The 23,839-nt window shown below is 41.8% G+C and overlaps 1 protein-coding gene across 1 annotated transcript in view; it reads left to right on the top strand.

The window, feature by feature from the left end:
- The first annotated feature begins 12,086 nt into the window (after window positions 1–12,086).
- lap3 (leucine aminopeptidase 3) overlaps window positions 12,087–23,839 on the top strand; it is a 23,874-nt gene continuing 12,121 nt past the window's right edge. The window contains exons 1-5 of the mRNA XM_064926856.1: window positions 12,087–12,105; window positions 12,478–12,583; window positions 13,121–13,280; window positions 13,383–13,547; window positions 13,985–14,040. Coding sequence (XP_064782928.1) covers window positions 13,450–13,547; window positions 13,985–14,040 — 154 coding nt within the window. The 5' untranslated portion in view covers window positions 12,087–12,105; window positions 12,478–12,583; window positions 13,121–13,280; window positions 13,383–13,449. The remainder of the gene's footprint in view (window positions 12,106–12,477; window positions 12,584–13,120; window positions 13,281–13,382; window positions 13,548–13,984; window positions 14,041–23,839) is intronic.

Consider the following 23,839-nt stretch of genomic DNA (forward strand, 5'->3'; position numbering starts at 1 on the left):
TCTGTTGTTGTTGCTGTGACTGTCATGTACAGCTAGCCACAGCCCTCTACTGTCTGTTGTTGTTGCTGTGACTGTCATGTACAGCTAGCCACAGCCCTCTACTGTCTGTTGTTGTTGCTGTGACTGTCATGTACAGCTAGCCACAGCCCTCTCTGTCTGTCTGTTGTTGTTGCTGTGACTGTCATGTACAGCTAGCCACAGCCCTCTACTGTCTGTTGTTGTTGCTGTGACTGTCATGTACAGCTAGCCACAGCCCTCTACTGTCTGTTGTTGTTGCTGTGACTGTCATGTACAGCTAGCCACAGCCCTCTACTGTCTGTTGTTGTTGCTGTGACTGTCATGTACAGCTAGCCACAGCCCTCTACTGTCTGTTGTTGTTGCTGTGACTGTCATGTACAGCTAGCCACAGCCCTCTACTGTCTGTTGTTGTTGCTGTGACTGTCATGTACAGCTAGCCACAGCCCTCTGCTGTCTGTTGTTGTTGCTGTGACTGTCATGTACAGCTAGCCACAGCCCTCTACTGTCTGTTGTTGTTGCTGTGACTGTCATGTACAGCTAGCCACAGCCCTCTGTCTGTCTGTTGTTGTTGCTGTGACTGTCACAGCCCTCTACTGTCTGTTGTTGTTGCTGTGACTGTCATGTACAGCTAGCCACAGCCCTCTGTTGTTGTTGCTGTGACTGTCATGTACAGCTAGCCACAGCCCTCTACTGTCTGTTGTTGTTGCTGTGACTGTCATGTACAGCTAGCCACAGCCCTCTACTGTCTGTTGCTGTTGCTGTGACTGTCATGTACAGCTAGCCACAGCCCTCTACTGTCTGTTGTTGTTGTTGTTGCTGTGACTGTCATGTACAGCTAGCCACAGCCCCTCTCTGTCTGTTGTTGTTGCTGTGACTGTCATGTACAGCTAGCCACAGCCCTCTACTGTCTGTTGTTGTTGCTGTGACTGTCATGTACAGCTAGCCACAGCCCTCTGCTGTCTGTTGTTGTTGCTGTGACTGTCATGTACAGCTAGCCACAGCCCTCTGCTGTCTGTTGTTGTTGCTGTGACTGTCATGTACAGCTAGCCACAGCCCTCTACTGTCTGTTGTTGTTGCTGTGACTGTCATGTACAGCTAGCCACAGCCCTCTACTGTCTGTTGTTGTTGCTGTGACTGTCATGTACAGCTAGCCACAGCCCTCTGCTGTCTGTTGTTGTTGCTGTGACTGTCATGTACAGCTAGCCACAGCCCTCTACTGTCTGTTGTTGTTGCTGTGACTGTCATGTACAGCTAGCCACAGCCCTCTGCTGTCTGTTGTCATGTACAGCTAGCCACAGCCCTCCTGTCTGTTGTTGTTGCTGTGACTGTCATGTACAGCTAGCCACAGCCCTCTGCTGTCTGTTGTACTGCTGTGACTGTCATGTACAGCTAGCCACAGCCCTCTACTGTCTGTTGTTGTTGCTGTGACTGTCATGTACAGCTAGCCACAGCCCTCTGCTGTCTGTTGTTGTTGCTGTGACTGTCATGTACAGCTAGCCACAGCCCTCTACTGTCTGTTGTTGTTGCTGTGACTGTCATGTACAGCTAGCCACAGCCCTCTGCTGTCTGTTGTTGTTGCTGTGACTGTCATGTACAGCTAGCCACAGCCCTCTACTGTCTGTTGTTGTTGCTGTGACTGTCATGTACAGCTAGCCACAGCCCTCTACTGTCTGTTGTTGTTGCTGTGACTGTCATGTACAGCTAGCCACAGCCCTCTACTGTCTGTTGTTGTTGCTGTGACTGTCATGTACAGCTAGCCACAGCCCTCTACTGTCTGTTGTTGTTGCTGTGACTGTCATGTACAGCTAGCCACAGCCCTCTGCTGTCTGTTGTTGTTGCTGTGACTGTCTACAGCTGTCTGTTGTTGTTGCTGTGACTGTCATGTACAGCTAGCCACAGCCCTCTACTGTCTGTTGTTGTTGCTGTGACTGTCATGTACAGCTAGCCACAGCCCTCTACTGTCTGTTGTTGTTGCTGTGACTGTCATGTACAGCTAGCCACAGCCCTCTGCTGTCTGTTGTTGTTGCTGTGACTGTCATGTACAGCTAGCCACAGCCCTCTACTGTCTGTTGTTGTTGCTGTGACTGTCATGTACAGCTAGCCACAGCCCTCTACTGTCTGTTGTTGTTGCTGTGACTGTCATGTACAGCTAGCCACAGCCCTCTACTGTCTGTTGTTGTTGCTGTGACTGTCATGTACAGCTAGCCACAGCCCTCTGCTGTCTGTTGTTGTTGCTGTGACTGTCATGTACAGCTAGCCACAGCCCTCTACTGTCTGTTGTTGTTGCTGTGACTGTCATGTACAGCTAGCCACAGCCCTCTACTGTCTGTTGTTGTTGCTGTGACTGTCATGTACAGCTAGCCACAGCCCTCTACTGTCTGTTGTTGTTGCTGTGACTGTCATGTACAGCTAGCCACAGCCCTCTACTGTCTGTTGTTGTTGCTGTGACTGTCATGTACAGCTAGCCACAGCCCTCTACTGTCTGTTGTTGTTGCTGTGACTGTCATGTACAGCTAGCCACAGCCCTCTGCTGTCTGTTGTTGTTGCTGTGACTGTCATGTACAGCTGTGAGCCACAGCCCTCTACTGTCTGTTGTTGTTGCTGTGACTGTCATGTACAGCTAGCCACAGCCCTCTACTGTCTGTTGTTGACTGCTGTGACTGTCATGTACAGCTAGCCACAGCCCTCTACTGTCTGTTGTTGTTGCTGTGTCTGTCATGTACAGCTAGCCACAGCCGTCTGTTGTTGTTGCTGTGACTGTCATGTACAGCTAGCCACAGCCCTCTACTGTCTGTTGTTGTTGCTGTGACTGTCATGTACAGCTAGCCACAGCCCTCTACTGTCTGTTGTTGTTGCTGTGACTGTCATGTACAGCTAGCCACAGCCCTGTCATGTACAGCTGTCTGTTGTTGTTGCTGTGACTGTCATGTACAGCTAGCCACAGCCCTCTACTGTCTGTTGTTGTTGCTGTGACTGTCATGTACAGCTAGCCACAGCCCTCTACTGTCTGTTGTTGTTGCTGTGACTGTCATGTACAGCTAGCCACAGCCCATGTCTAGCCACAGCCCTCTACTGTTGTTGTTGCTGTGACTGTCATGTACAGCTAGCCACAGCCCTCTACTGTCTGTTGTTGTTGCTGTGACTGTCATGTACAGCTAGCCACAGCCCTCTACTGTTGTTGTTGCTGTGACTGTCATGTACAGCTAGCCACAGCCCTCTACTGTCTGTTGTTGTTGCTGTGACTGTCATGTACAGCTAGCCACAGCCCTCTACTGTCTGTTGTTGTTGCTGTGACTGTCATGTACAGCTAGCCACAGCCCTCTGCTGTCTGTTGTTGTTGCTGTGACTGTCATGTACAGCTAGCCACAGCCCTCTGCTGTCTGTTGTTGTTGTTGCTGTGACTGTCATGTACAGCTAGCCACAGCCCTCTACTGTCTGTTGTTGTTGCTGTGACTGTCATGTACAGCTAGCCACAGCCCTCTACTGTCTGTTGTTGTTGCTGTGACTGTCATGTACAGCTAGCCACAGCCCTCTGCTGTCTGTTGTTGTTGCTGTGACTGTCATGTACAGCTAGCCACAGCCCTCTACTGTCTGTTGTTGTTGCTGTGACTGTCATGTACAGCTAGCCACAGCCCTCTACTGTCTGTTGTTGTTGCTGTGACTGTCATGTACAGCTAGCCACAGCCCTCTGCTGTCTGTTGTTGTTGCTGTGACTGTCATGTACAGCTAGCCACAGCCCTCTGCTGTCTGTTGTTGTTGCTGTGACTGTCATGTACAGCTAGCCACAGCCCTCTGCTGTCTGTTGTTGTTGCTGTGACTGTCATGTACAGCTAGCCACAGCCTACTGTCTGTTGTTGTTGCTGTGACTGTCATGTACAGCTAGCCACAGCCCTCTACTGTCTGTTGTTGTTGCTGTGACTGTCATGTACAGCTAGCCACAGCCCTCTACTGTCTGTTGTTGTTGCTGTGACTGTCATGTACAGCTAGCCACAGCCCTCTGCTGTCTGTTGTTGTTGCTGTGACTGTCATGTACAGCTAGCCACAGCCCTCTGCTGTCTGTTGTTGTTGCTGTGACTGTCATGTACAGCTAGCCACAGCCCTCTACTGTCTGTTGTTGTTGCTGTGACTGTCATGTACAGCTAGCCACAGCCCTCTACTGTCTGTTGTTGTTGCTGTGACTGTCATGTACAGCTAGCCACAGCCCTCTACTGTCTGTTGTTGTTGCTGTGACTGTCATGTACAGCTAGCCACAGCCCTCTACTGTCTGTTGTTGTTGCTGTGACTGTCATGTACAGCTAGCCACAGCCCTCTGCTGTCTGTTGTTGTTGCTGTGACTGTCATGTACAGCTAGCCACAGCCCTCTGCTGTCTGTTGTTGTTGCTGTGACTGTCATGTACAGCTAGCCACAGCCCTCTGCTGTCTGTTGTTGTTGCTGTGACTGTCATGTACAGCTAGCCACAGCCCTCTACTGTCTGTTGTTGTTGCTGTGACTGTCATGTACAGCTAGCCACAGCCCTCTACTGTCTGTTGTTGTTGCTGTGACTGTCATGTACAGCTAGCCACAGCCCTCTACTGTCTGTTGTTGTTGCTGTGACTGTCATGTACAGCTAGCCACAGCCCTCTACTGTCTGTTGTTGTTGCTGTGACTGTCATGTACAGCTAGCCACAGCCCTCTACTGTCTGTTGCTGTGACTGTCATGTACAGCTAGCCACAGCCCTCTACTGTCTGCTGTTGTTGCTGTGACTGTCATGTACAGCTAGCCACAGCCCTCTGCTGTTGTTGTTGCTGCTGCTGTGCTACTAGCTAGCTAGTGTGTTGACTGGTTGTGTTGACTGTGTGTCCACACAGGGTCTGGTACTCGGTGTTTATGAGAGCGAGAAGGAGGACGACTCTCTCCATCTAACTGAATCAGCAGCTGGTGTCGACAGAGTTCTGTCTGTCTGACTGTTGTTGCTGTGATGTCATGTACAGCTAGCCACACCCTCTACACACCTTGTTGTTGTTGTACACACACACACACCTGTGACTGTCACACACACCTACAGCTAGCCACAGCCCTCTACTGTCTGTTGTTGTTGCTGTGACTGTCATGTACAGCTACCACACCACAGCCCTCTACTGTCTGTTGTTGTTGCTGTGACATGTACAGCACACACACTACACACACACACACACTACCTGTTGCTGTGACTGTCATGTACAGCTAGCCACACACCCTACACTACTGTCTGTTGTTGTTGCTGTGACTGTCATGTACAACACAGCCACACACACCCACACTCTACACACACTGTCTGTTGTTGTTGCTGTGACTGTCATGTACACCTACACAGCCCTCTACTGTCTGTTGTATGTTGCACTGTCTGCTGTGACTACGGTCTCCATGTACAGCTAGCCACACACCCCTCTACTGTCTGTTGTTGTTGCTGTGACTGTCATGTACAGCTAGCCACAGCCCTCTCTGTCTGTTGTTGTAGGTGCTGTGACTGTCAGTGTGTACAGCTAGCCACAGCCCTCTACTGTCTGTGTGTTGTTGCTGTGATCTGTCAGAGTGTGTGTGTAGTGTGTGTATCTGTCAGTGTGTGTTGTGTGACTGTCATGTATCTGTCAGAGCCCTCTGTGTGTGTGTGCTGTGACTGACTGGTGTAGCCAAACCTTCTGCTGTGGTAACTTGTTGCTGTGACCAGCTCTGTAAGAAAGGGAAGAGCAGAATATTCTACGGTCTCCATGAGGTAGTATATATATTAACTATATTACCAGAATATTCTACGGTCTCCATGAGGTAATATATATATTAACTGTATTACAGAATATTCACGGTCTCCATGAGGTAGTATATATATTAACTATATTACCAGAATATTCTACGGTCTCCATGAGGTAATATATATTAACTATATTACCAGAATATTCTACGGTCTCCATGAGGTAGTATATATTAACTATATTACCAGAATATTACCAGAATATTCTATGTCTCCATGAGGTAATATATATTAACTATATTACCAGAACATTCTACTGTCTCCATGAGGTAGTATATATTAACTATATTACCAGAATATTCTGTTGTTGTTCCATGAGGTAATATATATTAACTATATTACCAGAATATTCTACGGTCTCCATGAGGTTGTATATATTAACTATATTACCAGAATATTCCACGGTCTCCATGAGGTAATATATATTAACTATATTACCAGAATATTCTACGGTCTCCATGAGGTAATATATATATTAACTATATTACCAGAATATTCTACGGTCTCCATGAGGTCTATATATATTAACTATATTACCAGAATATTCTACGGTCTCCATGAGGTAATATATATTAACTATATTACCAGAATATTCTACGGTCTCCATGAGGTAATATATATTACTATATTACCAGAATATTCTACGGTCTCCATGAGGTAGTATATATTAACTATATTACCAGAATATTCTACGGTCTCATGAGGTAGTATATATTAACTATATTACCAGAATATTCTACGGTCTCCATGAGGTGAGGTAGTCTATGAGCTGTATATATATTAACTATATTACCAGAACATTCTACGGTCTCCATGAGGTAGTATATATTAACTATATTACCAGAATATTCTGTCTCCATGAGGTAGTATATATTAACTATATTACCAGAACATTCTACTGTCTCCATGTAATATATATATTAACTATATTACCAGAATATTCTGTGAATATATATATTAACTATATTACCAGAATATTCTACGGTCTCCATGAGGTAATATGTATATGTCATACGGTCTCCAGAATATTAACTATACAGTCCCATGAGGTAATATATATTAACTATATTACCAGAATATTCTACGGTCTCCATGAGGTAGTATATATTAACTATATTACCAGAATATTCTACGGTCTCCATGAGGTAATATATATATTAACTGTATTACCAGAATATTCTACGGTCTCCATGAGGTAGTATATATTAACTATATTACCAGAACATTCTACGGTCTCCATGAGGTAGTATATATATATTAACTATATTACCAGAACATTCTACGGTCTCCATGAGGTAGTATATATATTAACTATATTACCAGAATATTCTACGGTCTCCATGAGGTAGTATATATATATTAACTGTATTACCAGAATATTCTACGGTCTCCATGAGGTAGTATATATATATATTAACTATATTACCAGAACATTCTACGGTCTCCATGAGGTAGTATATATATATTAACTATATTACCAGAACATTCTACGGTCTCCATGAGGTAGTATATATATATTAACTATATTACCAGAACATTCTACGGTCTCCATGAGGTATATATACTATATTAACTATATTACCAGAATATTCTACGGTCTCCATGAGGTAATATATATTAACTATATTACCAGAATATTCTACGGTCTCCATGAGGTAGTATATATTAACTATATTACCAGAATATTCTACGGTCTCCATGAGGTAATATATATATTAACTATATTACCAGAACATTCTACGGTCTCCATGAGGTAGTATATATATATTAACTATATTACCAGAATATTCTACGGTCTCCATGAGGTAGTATATATATATTAACTATATTACCAGAATATTCTACGGTCTCCATGAGGTAGTATATATATTAACTATATTACCAGAACATTCTACGGTCTCCATGAGGTAGTATATATATATTAACTATATTACCAGAACATTCTACGGTCTCCATGAGGTAATATATATATTAACTCTATTACCAGAATATTCTACGGTCTCCATGAGGTAGTATATATATTAACTATATTACCAGAATATTCTACGGTCTCCATGAGGTAATATATATTAACTATATTACCAGAATATTCTACGGTCTCCATGAGGTAGTATATATTAACTATATTACCAGAATATTCTATGGTCTCCATGAGGTAATATATATTAACTATATTACCAGAACATTCTACGGTCTCCATGAGGTAGTATATATTAACTATATTACCAGAATATTCTACGGTCTCCATGAGGTAATATATATTAACTATATTACCAGAATATTCTACGGTCTCCATGAGGTAGTATATATTAACTATATTACCAGAATATTCTACGGTCTCCATGAGGTAATATATATTAACTATATTACCAGAATATTCTACGGTCTCCATGAGGTAATATATATATTAACTATATTACCAGAATATTCTACGGTCTCCATGAGGTAATATATATATTAACTATATTACCAGAATATTCTACGGTCTCCATGAGGTAATATATATTAACTATATTACCAGAATATTCTACGGTCTCCATGAGGTAATATATATTACCTATATTACCAGAATATTCTACGGTCTCCATGAGGTAGTATATATTAACTATCTTACCAGAATATTCTACGGTCTCCGTGAGGTAGTATATATATATATTAACTATATTACCAGAACATTCTACGGTCTCCATGAGGTAGTATATATTAACTATATTACCAGAATATTCTACGGTCTCCATGAGGTAGTATATATTAACTATATTACCAGAACATTCTACGGTCTCCATGAGGTAATATATATATTAACTATATTACCAGAACATTCTACGGTCTCCATGAGGTAATATATATATTAACTATATTACCAGAATATTCTACGGTCTCCATGAGGTAATATATATATTAACTATATTACCAGAATATTCTACGGTCTCCATGAGGTAATATATATTAACTATCTTACCAGAATATTCTACGGTCTCCATGAGGTAGTATATATTAACTATATTACCAGAATATTCTACGGTCTCCATGAGGTAATATATATATTAACTGTATTACCAGAATATTCTACGGTCTCCATGAGGTAGTATATATTAACTATATTACCAGAACATTCTACGGTCTCCATGAGGTAGTATATATATATTAACTCTATTACCAGAACATTCTACGGTCTCCATGAGGTAGTATATATATATTAACTATATTACCAGAATATTCTACGGTCTCCATGAGGTAGTATATATATATTAACTCTATTACCAGAATATTCTACGGTCTCCATGAGGTAGTATATATATATATTAACTATATTACCAGAACATTCTACGGTCTCCATGAGGTAGTATATATATATTAACTATATTACCAGAACATTCTACGGTCTCCATGAGGTAGTATATATATATTAACTATATTACCAGAACATTCTACGGTCTCCATGAGGTAGTATATATATATTAACTATATTACCAGAATATTCTACGGTCTCCATGAGGTAATATATATATTAACTATATTACCAGAATATTCTACGGTCTCCATGAGGTAGTATATATTAACTATATTACCAGAATATTCTACGGTCTCCATGAGGTAATATATATATTAACTCTATTACCAGAACATTCTACGGTCTCCATGAGGTAGTATATATATATTAACTATATTACCAGAATATTCTACGGTCTCCATGAGGTAGTATATATATATTAACTATATTACCAGAATATTCTACGGTCTCCATGAGGTAGTATATATATATTAACTATATTACCAGAACACGGTCTCCATGAGGTAGTATATATATATTAACTATATTACCAGAATATTCTACGGTCTCCATGAGGTAGTATATATATATTAACTATATTACCAGAACATTCTACGGTCTCCATGAGGTAGTATATATATATTAACTATATTACCAGAATATTCTACGGTCTCCATGAGGTAATATATATATTAACTATATTACCAGAATATTCTACGGTCTCCATGAGGTAGTATATATATATTAACTATATTACCAGAATATTCTACGGTCTCCATGAGGTAATATATATATTAACTATATTACCAGAACATTCTACGGTCTCCATGAGGTAGTATATATATATATTAACTATATTACCAGAATATTCTACGGTCTCCATGAGGTAGTATATATATATTAACTATATTACCAGAATATTCTACGGTCTCCATGAGGTAGTATATATATATTAACTATATTACCAGAATATTCTACGGTCTCCATGAGGTAATATATATATTAACTATATTACCAGAACATTCTACGGTCTCCATGAGGTAGTATATATTAACTATATTACCAGAATATTCTACGGTCTTCATGAGGTAATATATATTAACTATATTACCAGAACATTCTACGGTCTCCATGAGGTAATATATATTAACTATATTACCAGAATATTCTACGGTCTTCATGAGGTAATATATATTAACTATATTACCAGAACATTCTACGGTCTCCATGAGGTAGTATATATATTAACTATATTACCAGAACATTCTACGGTCTCCATGAGGTAATATATATATTAACTATATTACCAGAACATTCTACGGTCTCCATGAGGTAATATATATATTAACTATATTACCAGAACATTCTACGGTCTCCATGAGGTAGTATATATTAACTATATTATCAGAATATTCTACGGTCTCCATGAGGTAATATATATTAACTATCTTACCAGAACATTCTACGGTCTCCATGAGGTAATATATATTAACTATATTACCAGAATATTCTACGGTCTCCATGAGGTAGTATATATTAACTATATTACCAGAATATTCTACGGTCTCCATGAGGTAATATATATTAACTATCTTACCAGAATATTCTACGGTCTCCATGAGGTAGTATATATTAACTATCTTACCAGAATATTCTACGGTCTCCATGAGGTAGTATATATTAACTATATTACCAGAATATTCTACGGTCTCCATGAGGTAAGTATATATTAACTATATTACCAGAATATTCTACGGTCTCCATGAGGTAATATATATTAACTATATTACCAGAATATTCTACGGTCTCCATGAGGTAGTATATATATTAACTATCTTACCAGAATATTCTACGGTCTCCATGAGGTAGTATATATATATTAACTATATTACCAGAATATTCTACGGTCTTCATGAGGTAATATATATATTAACTATATTACCAGAATATTCTACGGTCTTCATGAGGTAATATATATATTAACTATATTACCAGAATATTCTACGGTCTCCATGAGGTAATATATATATTAACTATATTACCAGAATATTCTACGGTCTCCATGAGGTAATATATATTAACTATATTACCAGAATATTCTACGGTCTCCATGAGGTAGTATATATATTAACTATATTACCAGAACATTCTACGGTCTCCATGAGGTAATATATATATTAACTATATTACCAGAACATTCTACGGTCTCCATGAGGTAATATATATATTAACTATATTACCAGAACATTCTACGGTCTCCATGAGGTAGTATATATTAACTATATTATCAGAATATTCTACGGTCTCCATGAGGTAATATATATTAACTATCTTACCAGAACATTCTACGGTCTCCATGAGGTAATATATATTAACTATCTTACCAGAATATTCTACGGTCTCCATGAGGTAGTATATATTAACTATATTACCAGAATATTCTACGGTCTCCATGAGGTAATATATATTAACTATCTTACCAGAATATTCTACGGTCTCCATGAGGTAGTATATATTAACTATCTTACCAGAATATTCTACGGTCTCCATGAGGTAGTATATATTAACTATATTACCAGAATATTCTACGGTCTCCATGAGGTAGTATATATTAACTATCTTACCAGAATATTCTACGGTCTCCATGAGGTAATATATATTAACTATATTACCAGAATATTCTACGGTCTCCATGAGGTAGTATATATATTAACTATCTTACCAGAATATTCTACGGTCTCCATGAGGTAGTATATATATATTAACTATATTACCAGAATATTCTACGGTCTTCATGAGGTAATATATATTAACTATATTACCAGAATATTCTACGGTCTTCATGAGGTAATATATATATTAACTATATTACCAGAACATTCTACGGTCTCCATGAGGTAATATATATATTAACTATATTACCAGAATATTCTACGGTCTCCATGAGGTAATATATATATTAACTATATTACCAGAACATTCTACGGTCTCCATGAGGTAATATATATATTAACTATATTACCAGAACATTCTACGGTCTCCATGAGGTAATATATATATTAACTATATTACCAGAATATTCTACGGTCTCCATGAGGTAGTATATATATATTAACTATATTACCAGAATATTCTACGGTCTTCATGAGGTAATATATATTAACTATATTACCAGAATATTCTACGGTCTTCATGAGGTAATATATATATTAACTATATTACCAGAATATTCTACGGTGTTCATGAGGTAATATATATTACCAGAATATTCTACGGTCTTCATGAGGTAATATATATTAACTATATTACCAGAATATTCTACGGTCTTCATGAGGTAGTATATATTACCAGAATATTCTACGGGGTAATGTGTGTGTGTGTGTGTGTGTGTGTGTGTGTGTGTGTGTGCATACATACAGGACTTCCCGTGTATAGCAGTAGTTGGTCTAGGGAGGAACTCTCTGGGTGTGTGTGGAACAGAGTACTGGGACACCTGTAAGGAGAACATCAGGGCTGCTATAGCAGGTGAGTCTCTCCTTTTACATGGCTGTGTGTGTGTGTGATACCGTTCTTGGTGATCTATACACAACCTGCTCCACGTTTTATAAGTCAAATATTTAGTATGTTTTCTAAGAGGTAATAAACCAAGATGTCTTGATTGTGTCTGTCTTCACAGCCCAGAGTTTATACCTGGTGGACAAGCACCTCTTAGTACCAATAAACATGTGACTCCTATCGAATATGATTCTACCAACTCTGCACAACTCTTAGGGAAACACAGATATTTGAATGTTGAAATTGATCAGTAGATTTGATTGGGAATCATTGATGGACAGAGATATGGGTTTAATAACAGCCAGTCTGTCTGGGTTCTCCAGAACCATGTGTTGACCCATATAGAGGTGGGTTTAATAACAGCCAGTCTGTCTGGGTTCTCCAGAACCATGTGTTGACCCATATAGAGGTGGGTTTAATAACAGCCAGTCTGTCTGGGTTCTCCAGAACCATGTGTTGACCCATATAGAGGTGGGTGTGTTTAATAACAGGCAGTCTGTCTGTCAGGAGGCTGTCGGGTTCTCCAGAACCATGTGTTGACCCATATCGAGGTGGACGGATGTAATGACAGCCAGTCAGCAGCAGAGGGAGCTGTTCTTGGGCTGTTTACTTACGATGACCTGAAAACCAAGAAGAAGACCAAAGTCACCACACAGCTGCATGGCAGGTACACACATACACACACACACACACACTGGCACACATACACACACTGGCACACACACCAACACGGACATCCACTGACTCTCTGTAACCTGTGTGTGTGCAGTGGATGTGTGTCTGGCTGGGAGAAGGGCGTGTTGTACGGAGAGGGGCAGAACCTGGCCCGTTACCTGATGGAAGCTCCAGCCAATCATGTCACTCCGTCAGTCTTCGCTGACACCATCACAAACAGACTGGCTCCCTACGCCGACCACGTCACCGTCCATAAGAGGTACAGAGGGGTACTGGGAGGAGGAAGAGGAGGGACTAGAGGGACTGGGGGGGAGGAGGGACTGGAGGGATGGGGGAGGAGGAGGGACTGGAGGGATGAGGAGGAAGAGGAGGGATGAGGAGGGACTGGAGGGATGAGGAGGGACTGGAGGGATGAGGAGGGATTGGAGGGACTGGGGGGAGGAGGAGGGACTGGGGGGATGAGGAGGGACTGGGGGGAGGAAGAGGAGGGACTGAGGGGGAGGAGTCAGGATGTAACAGTCACTATTGTAAAGTGGCTGTTCCACTGGATGTCAGAAGGTGAATTCACCAATTTGTAAGTCGCTCTGGATAAGAGCGTCTGCTAAATGACTTAAATGTAAATGTAAATGTTATTTTAACAAAAGTTTAATTATGGATGTCATGAACAAGTGTGTGTGTGTGTGTGTGTGTGTGCAGGTCTCAAGAGTGGATAGAGGAGCAGCAGATGGGAGCGTTCCTCAGTGTTTCTAAAGGTGATAGATGGGCGGGTTCCTCAGTGTTTCTAAAGGTGATAGATGGGAGGGTTCCTCAGTGATAGATGGGAGGGTTCCTCAGTGATAGATGGGAGGGTTCCTCAGTGTTTCTAAAGGTGATAGATGGGAGGGTTCCTCAGTGTTTCTAAAGGTGATAGATGGGAGGGTTCCTCAGTGTTTCTAAAGGTGATAGATGGGAGGGTTCCTCAGTTTGTTTCTAAAGGTGATAGATGGGAGGGTTCCTCAGTGTTTCTAAAGGTGATAGATGGGAGGGTTCCTCAGTGTTTCTAAAGGTGATAGATGGGAGGGTTCCTCAGTGTTTGTTTCTAAAGGTGATAGATGGGAGGGTTCCTCAGTGATAGATGGGAGGGTTCCTCAGTGATAGATGGGAGGGTTCCTCAGTGTTTCTAAAGGTGATAGATGGGAGGGTTCCTCAGTGTTTCTAAAGGTGATAGATGGGAGGGTTCCTCAGTGTTTCTAAAGGTGATAGATGGGAGGGTTCCTCAGTGTTTGTTTCTAAAGGTGATAGATGGGAGGGTTCCTCAGTGTTTCTACAGGTGATAGATGGGAGGGTTCCTCAGTGTTTCTAAAGGTGATAGATGGGAGGGTTCCTCAGTGTTTCTAAAGGTGATAGATGGGAGGGTTCCTCAGTGTTTCTAAAGGTGATAGATGGGAGGGTTCCTCAGTGTTTCTAAAGGTGATAGATGGGAGGGTTCCTCAGTGTTTCTAAAGGTGATAGATGGGAGGGTTCCTCAGTGTTTCTAAAGGTGATAGATGGGAGGGTTCCTCAGTGTTTCTAAAGGTGATAGATGGGAGGGTTCCTCAGTGTTTCTAAAGGTGATAGATGGGAGGGTTCCTCAGTGTTTCTAAAGGTGATAGATGGGAGGGTTCCTCAGTGTTTCTAAAGGTGATAGATGGGAGGGTTCCTCAGTGTTTCTAAAGGTGATAGATGGGAGGGTTCCTCAGTGTTTCTAAAGGTGATAGATGGGAGGGTTCCTCAGTGTTTCTGATAATGGGTGGGGTGATAGATGGGAGGGTTCCTCAGTGTTTCTAAAGGTGATAGATGGGAGGGTTCCTCAGTGTTTCTAAAGGTGATAGATGGGAGGGTTCCTCAGTGATAGATGGGAGGGTTCCTCAGTGTTTCTAAAGGTGATAGATGGGAGGGTTCCTCAGTGTTTCTAAAGGTGATAGATGGGAGGGTTCCTCAGTGATAGATGGGAGGGTTCCTCAGTGTTTCTAAAGGTGATAGATGGGAGGGTTCCTCAGTGTTTCTAAAGGTGATAGATGGGAGGGTTCCTCAGTGATAGATGGGAGGGTTCCTCAGTGTTTCTAAAGGTGATAGATGGGAGGGTTCCTCAGTGATAGATGGGAGGGTTCCTCAGTGTTTCTAAAGGTGATAGATGGGAGGGTTCCTCAGTGTTTCTAAAGGTGATAGATGGGAGCGTTCCTCAGTGATAGATGGGAGGGTTCCTCAGTGTTTCTAAAGGTGATAGATGGGAGGGTTCCTCAGTGTTTCTAAAGGCGATAGATGGGAGGGTTCCTCAGTGTTTCTAAAGGTGATAGATGGGAGCGTTCCTCAGTGATAGATGGGAGGGTTCCTCAGTGTTTCTAAAGGTGATAGATGGGAGGGTTCCTCAGTGTTTCTAAAGGTGATAGATGGGAGGGTTCCTCAGTGTTTCTAAAGGTGATAGATGGGAGGGTTCCTCAGTGTTTCTAAAGGTGATAGATGGGAGGGTTCCTCAGTGTTTCTAAAGGTGATAGATGGGAGGGTTCCTCAGTGATAGATGGGAGGGTTCCTCGGTGTTTCTAAAGGTGATAGATGGGAGGGTTCCTCAGTGTTTCTAAAGGTGATAGATGGGAGGGTTCCTCAGTGTTTCTAAAGGTGGTAGATGGGAGGGTTCCTCAGTGATAGATGGGAGGGTTCCTCAGTGTTTCTAAAGGCAATAGATGGGAGGGTTCCTCAGTGATAGATGGGAGGGTTCCTCGGTGTTTCTAAAGGTGATAGATGGGAGGGTTCCTCAGTGTTTCTAAAGGTGATAGATGGGAGGGTTCCTCAGTGTTTCTAAAGGTGATAGATGGGAGGGTTCCTCAGTGTTTCTAAAGGTGATAGATGAGAGGGTTCCTCAGTGTTTCTAAAGGTGATAGATGGGAGGGTTCCTCAGTGTTTCTAAAGGTGATAGATGGGAGGGTTCCTCAGTGGTAGATGGGAGGGTTCCTCAGTGATAGATGGGAGGGTTCCTCAGTGATAGATGGGAGGGTTCCTCAGTATTTCTAAAGGTGATAGATGGGAGGGTTCCTCAGTGGTAGATGGGAGGGTTCCTCAGTGATAGATGGGAGGGTTCCTCAGTGATAGATGGGAGGGTTCCTCAGTGGTAGATGGGAGGGTTCCTCAGTGATAGATGGGAGGGTTCCTCAGTGTTTCTAAAGGTGATAGATGGGAGGGTTCCTCAGTGATAGATGGGAGGGTTCCTCGGTGTTTCTAAATGTGATAGATGGGAGGGTTCCTCAGTGTTTCTAAAGGTGATAGATGGGAGCGTTCCTCAGTGATAGATGGAAGTGTTCCTAGGTGTTTCTAAAGGTGATAGATGGGAGGGTTCCTCAGTGGTAGATGGGAGGGTTCCTCAGTGGTAGATGGGAGGGTTCCTCAGTGTTTCTAAAGGTGATAGATGGGAGGGTTCCTCAGTGTTTCTAAAGGTGATAGATGGGAGGGTTCCTCAGTGTTTCTAAAGGTGATAGATGGGAGGGTTCCTCAGTGATAGATGGGAGCGTTCCTCAGTGTTTCTAAAGGTGATAGATGGGAGCGTTCCTCAGTGTTTCTAAAGGTGATAGATGGGAGGGTTCCTCAGTGTTTCTAAAGGTGATAGATGGGAGGGTTCCTCAGTGATAGATGGGAGGGTTCCTCAGTGATAGATGGGAGGGTTCCTCAGTGTTTCTAAAGGTGATAGATGGGAGGGTTCCTCAGTGTTTCTAAAGGTGATAGATGGGAGGGTTCCTCAGTGTTTCTAAAGGTGATAGATGGGAGGGTTCCTCAGTGTTTCTCAGGTGATAGATGGGAGGGTTCCTCAGTGTTTCTAAAGGTGATAGATGGGAGGGTTCCTCAGTGTTTCTAAAGGTGATAGATGGGAGGGTTCCTCAGTGTTTCTAAAGGTGATAGATGGGACGGTTCCTCAGTGTTTCTAAAGGTGATAGATGGGAGCGTTCCTCAGTGTTTCTAAAGGTGATAGATGGGAGGGTTCCTCAGTGTTTCTAAAGGTGATAGATGGGAGAGTTCCTCAGTGATAGATGGGAGGGTTCCTCAGTGTTTCTAAAGGTGATAGATGGGACGGTTCCTCAGTGTTTCTAAAGGTGATAGATGGGAGCGTTCCTCAGTGTTTCTAAAGGTGATAGATGGGAGGGTTCCTCAGTGTTTCTAAAGGTGATAGATGGGAGAGTTCCTCAGTGATAGATGGGAGGGTTCCTCAGTGTTTCTAAAGGTGATAGATGGGAGGGTTCCTCAGTGTTTCTAAAGGCGATAGATGGGAGGGTTCCTCAGTGTTTCTAAAGGTGATAGATGGGAGGGTTCCTCAGTGGTAGATGGGAGGGTTCCTCAGTGGTAGATGGGAGGGTTCCTCAGTGATAGATGGGAGGGTTCCTCAGTGATAGATGGGAGGGTTCCTCAGTGTTTCTAAAGGTGATAGATGGGCGGGTTCCTCGGTGTTTCTAAAGGTGCTAGATGGGAGGGTTCCTCAGTATTTCTAAAGGTGATAGATGGGAGGGTTCCTCAGTGTTTCTAAAGGTGATAGATGGGAGGGTTCCTCAGTGTTTCTAAAGGTGATAGATGGGAGGGTTCCTCAGTGTTTCTAAAGGTGATAGATGGGAGGGTTCCTCAGTGTTTCTAAAGGTGATAGATGGGAGGGTTCCTCAGTGATAGATGGGAGGGTTCCTCAGTGTTTCTAAAGGTGATAGATGGGAGGGTTCCTCAGTGTTTCTAATGGGAGGGTTCCTCAGTGATAGATGGGAGGGTTCCTCAGTGTTTCTAAAGGTGATAGATGGGAGGGTTCCTCAGTGTTTCTAAAGGTGATAGATGGGAGGGTTCCTCAGTGTTTCTAAAGGTGATAGATGGGAGGGTTCCTCAGTGTTTCTAAAGGTGATAGATGGGAGGGTTCCTCAGTGATAGATGGGAGGGTTCCTCAGTGTTTCTAAAGGTGATAGATGGGAGGGTTCCTCAGTGTTTCTAAAGGTGATAGATGGGAGGGTTCCTCAGTGTTTCTAAAGGTGATAGATGGGAGGGTTCCTCAGTGTTTCTAAAGGTGATAGATGGGAGGGTTCCTCAGTGTTTCTAAAGGTGATAGATGGGAGGGTTCCTCAGTGTTTCTAAAGGTGATAGATGGGAGGGTTCCTCAGTGTTTTTAAAGGTGATAGATGGGAGCGTTCCTCAGTGTTTCTAAAGGTGATAGATGGGAGGGTTCCTCAGTGTTTCTAAAGGTGATAGATGGGAGGGTTCCTCAGTGTTTCTAAAGGTGATAGATGGGAGGGTTCCTCAGTGATAGATGGGAGGGTTCCTCAGTGTTTCTAAAGGTGATAGATGGAAGTGTTCCTAGGTGTTTCTAAAGGTGATAGATGGGAGGGTTCCTCAGTGGTAGATGGGAGGGTTCCTCAGTGGTAGATGGGAGGGTTCCTCAGTGTTTCTAAAGGTGATAGATGGGAGGGTTCCTCAGTGTTTCTAAAGGTGATAGATGGGAGGGTTCCTCAGTGGTAGATGGGAGGGTTCCTCAGTGATAGATGGGAGGGTTCCTCAGTGTTTCTAAAGGTGATAGATGGGAGGGTTCCTCAGTGTTTCTAAAGGTGATAGATGGGAGGGTTCCTCAGTGATAGATGGGAGGGTTCCTCAGTGTTTCTAAAGGTGATAGATGGGAGGGTTCCTCAGTGTTTCTAAAGGTGATAGATGGGACGGTTCCTCAGTGTTTCTAAAGGTGATAGATGGGAGCGTTCCTCAGTGTTTCTAAAGGTGATAGATGGGAGGGTTCCTCAGTGTTTCTAAAGGTGATAGATGGGAGAGTTCCTCAGTGATAGATGGGAGGGTTCCTCAGTGTTTCACAGTTGGTTCAGCAGCCTCCAGGGACATTATATTATATACAGTTGGTTCAGCAGCCTCCAGGGACATTATATTATATACAGTTGGTTCAGCAGCCTCCAGGGACATTATATTATATACAGTTGGTTCAGCAGCCTCCAGGGACATTATATTATATACAGTTGGTTCAGCCTCCAGGGACATTATATTATATACAGTTGGTTCAGCCTCCAGGGACATTATATTATATACAGTTGGTTCAGCCTCCAGGGACATTATATTATATACAGTTGGTTCAGCCTCCAGGGACATTATATTATATACAGTTGGTTCAGCCTCCAGGGACATTATATTATATACAGTTGGTTCAGCCTCCAGGGACATTATATTATATACAGTTGGTTCAGCAGCCTCCAGGGACATTATATTATATACAGTTGGTTCAGCAGCCTCCAGGGACATTATATTATATACAGTTGGTTCAGCCTCCAGGGACATTATATTATATACAGTTGGTTCAGCAGCCTCCAGGGACATTATATTATATACAGTTGGTTCAGCCTCCAGGGACATTATATTATATACAGTTGGTTCAGCCTCCAGGGACATTATATTATATACAGTTGGTTCAGCAGCCTCCAGGGACATTATATTATATACAGTTGGTTCAGCAGCCTCCAGGGACATTATATTATATACAGTTGGTTCAGCAGCCTCCAGGGACATTATATTATATACAGTTGGTTCAGCCTCCAGGGACATTATATTATATACAGTTGGTTCAGCCTCCAGGGACATTATATTATATACAGTTGGTTCAGCCTCCAGGGACATTATATTATATACAGTTGGTTCAGCCTCCAGGGACATTATATTATATACAGTTGGTTCAGCCTCCAGGGACATTATATTATATACAGTTGGTTCAGCCTCCAGGGACATTATATTATATACAGTTGGTTCAGCAGCCTCCAGGGACATTATATTATATACAGTTGGTTCAGCCTCCAGGGACATTATATTATATACAGTTGGTTCAGCCTCCAGGGACATTATATTATATACAGTTGGTTCAGCAGCCTCCAGGGACATTATATTATATACAGTTGGTTCAGCAGCCTCCAGGGACATTATATTATATACAGTTGGTTCAGCAGCCTCCAGGGACATTATATTATATACAGTTGGTTCAGCAGCCTCCAGGGACATTATATTATATACAGTTGGTTCAGCCTCCAGGGACATTATATTATATACAGTTGGTTCAGCAGCCTCCAGGGACATTATATTATATACAGTTGGTTCAGCCTCCAGGGACATTATATTATATACAGTTGGTTCAGCCTCCAGGGACATTATATTATATACAGTTGGTTCAGCCTCCGGGGACATTATATTATATACAGTTGGTTCAGCCTCCAGGGACATTATATTATATACAGTTGGTTCAGCAGCCTCCAGGGACATTATATTATATACAGTTGGTTCAGCCTCCAGGGACATTATATTATATACAGTTGGTTCAGCCTCCAGGGACATTATATTATATACAGTTGGTTCAGCCTCCAGGGACATTATATTATATACAGTTGGTTCAGCAGCCTCCAGGGACATTATATTATATACAGTTGGTTCAGCAGCCTCCAGGGACATTATATTATATACAGTTGGTTCAGCAGCCTCCAGGGACATTATATTATATACAGTTGGTTCAGCCTCCAGGGACATTATATTATATACAGTTGGTTCAGCAGCCTCCAGGGACATTATATTATATACAGTTGGTTCAGCCTCCAGGGACATTATATTATATACAGTTGGTTCAGCCTCCAGGGACATTATATTATATACAGTTGGTTCAGCCTCCAGGGACATTATATTATATACAGTTGGTTCAGCAGCCTCCAGGGACATTATATTATATACAGTTGGTTCAGCCTCCAGGGACATTATATTATATACAGTTGGTTCAGCCTCCAGGGACATTATATTATATACAGTTGGTTCAGCCTCCAGGGACATTATATTATATACAGTTGGTTCAGCAGCCTCCAGGGACATTATATTATATACAGTTGGTTCAGCCTCCAGGGACATTATATTATATACAGTTGGTTCAGCCTCCAGGGACATTATATTATATACAGTTGGTTCAGCAGCCTCCAGGGACATTATATTATATACAGTTGGTTCAGCCTCCAGGGACATTATATTATATACAGTTGGTTCAGCCTCCAGGGACATTATATTATATACAGTTGGTTCAGCCTCCAGGGACATTATATTATATACAGTTGGTTCAGCCTCCAGGGACATTATATTATATACAGTTGGTTCAGCAGCCTCCAGGGACATTATATTATATACAGTTGGTTCAGCAGCCTCCAGGGACATTATATTATATACAGTTGGTTCAGCAGCCTCCAGGGACATTATATTATATACAGTTGGTTCAGCCTCCAGGGACATTATATTATATACAGTTGGTTCAGCAGCCTCCAGGGACATTATATTATATACAGTTGGTTCAGCCTCCAGGGACATTATATTATATACAGTTGGTTCAGCCTCCAGGGACATTATATTATATACAGTTGGTTCAGCCTCCAGGGACATTATATTATATACAGTTGGTTCAGCCTCCAGGGACATTATATTATATACAGTTGGTTCAGCAGCCTCCAGGGACATTATATTATATACAGTTGGTTCAGCCTCCAGGGACATTATATTATATACAGTTGGTTCAGCCTCCAGGGACATTATATTATATACAGTTGGTTCAGCCTCCAGGGACATTATATTATATACAGTTGGTTCAGCCTCCAGGGACATTATATTATATACAGTTGGTTCAGCCTCCAGGGACATTATATTATATACAGTTGGTTCAGCCTCCAGGGACATTATATTATATACAGTTGGTTCAGCAGCCTCCAGGGACATTATATTATATACAGTTGGTTCAGCAGCCTCCAGGGACATTATATTATATACAGTTGGTTCAGCCTCCAGGGACATTATATTATATACAGTTGGTTCAGCCTCCAGGGACATTATATTATATACAGTTGGTTCAGCAGCCTCCAGGGACATTATATTATATACAGTTGGTTCAGCCTCCAGGGACATTATATTATATACAGTTGGTTCAGCCTCCAGGGACATTATATTATATACAGTTGGTTCAGCCTCCAGGGACATTATATTATATACAGTTGGTTCAGCAGCCTCCAGGGACATTATATTATATACAGTTGGTTCAGCAGCCTCCAGGGACATTATATTATATACAGTTGGTTCAGCCTCCAGGGACATTATATTATATACAGTTGGTTCAGCCTCCAGGGACATTATATTATATACAGTTGGTTCAGCCTCCAGGGACATTATATTATATACAGTTGGTTCAGCCTCCAGGGACATTATATTATATACAGTTGGTTCAGCCTCCAGGGACATTATATTATATACAGTTGGTTCAGCCTCCAGGGACATTATATTATATACAGTTGGTTCAGCAGCCTCCAGGGACATTATATTATATACAGTTGGTTCAGCCTCCAGGGACATTATATTATATACAGTTGGTTCAGCCTCCAGGGACATTATATTATATACAGTTGGTTCAGCCTCCAGGGACATTATATTATATACAGTTGGTTCAGCCTCCAGGGACATTATATTATATACAGTTGGTTCAGCCTCCAGGGACATTATATTATATACAGTTGGTTCAGCAGCCTCCAGGGACATTATATTATATACAGTTGGTTCAGCAGCCTCCAGGGACATTATATTATATACAGTTGGTTCAGCCTCCAGGGACATTATATTATATACAGTTGGTTCAGCCTCCAGGGACATTATATTATATACAGTTGGTTCAGCCTCCAGGGACATTATATTATATACAGTTGGTTCAGCAGCCTCCAGGGACATTATATTATATACAGTTGGTTCAGCAGCCTCCAGGGACATTATATTATATACAGTTGGTTCAGCCTCCAGGGACATTATATTATATACAGTTGGTTCAGCAGCCTCCAGGGACATTATATTATATACAGTTGGTTCAGCAGCCTCCAGGGACATTATATTATATACAGTTGGTTCAGCCTCCAGGGACATTATATTATATACAGTTGGTTCAGCAGCCTCCAGGGACATTATATTATATACAGTTGGTTCAGCAGCCTCCAGGGACATTATATTATATACAGTTGGTTCAGCAGCCTCCAGGGACATTATATTATATACAGTTGGTTCAGCCTCCAGGGACATTATATTATATACAGTTGGTTCAGCCTCCAGGGACATTATATTATATACAGTTGGTTCAGCAGCCTCCAGGGACATTATATTATATACAGTTGGTTCAGCAGTCTCCAGGGACATTATATTATATACAGTTGGTTCAGCCTCCAGGGACATTATATTATATACAGTTGGTTCAGCAGCCTCCAGGGACATTATATTATATACAGTTGGTTCAGCCTCCAGGGACATTATATTATATACAGTTGGTTCAGCAGCCTCCAGGGACATTATATTATATACAGTTGGTTCAGCCTCCAGGGACATTATATTATATACAGTTGGTTCAGCCTCCAGGGACATTATATTATATACAGTTGGTTCAGCAGCCTCCAGGGACATTATATTATATACAGTTGGTTCAGCAGCCTCCAGGGACATTATATTATATACAGTTGGTTCAGCCTCCAGGGACATTATATTATATAC

The sequence above is a fragment of the Oncorhynchus masou genome, chromosome 20 (assembly GCF_036934945.1).
Source record: "Oncorhynchus masou masou isolate Uvic2021 chromosome 20, UVic_Omas_1.1, whole genome shotgun sequence".
NCBI classification, from domain to species: domain Eukaryota; kingdom Metazoa; phylum Chordata; class Actinopteri; order Salmoniformes; family Salmonidae; genus Oncorhynchus; species Oncorhynchus masou.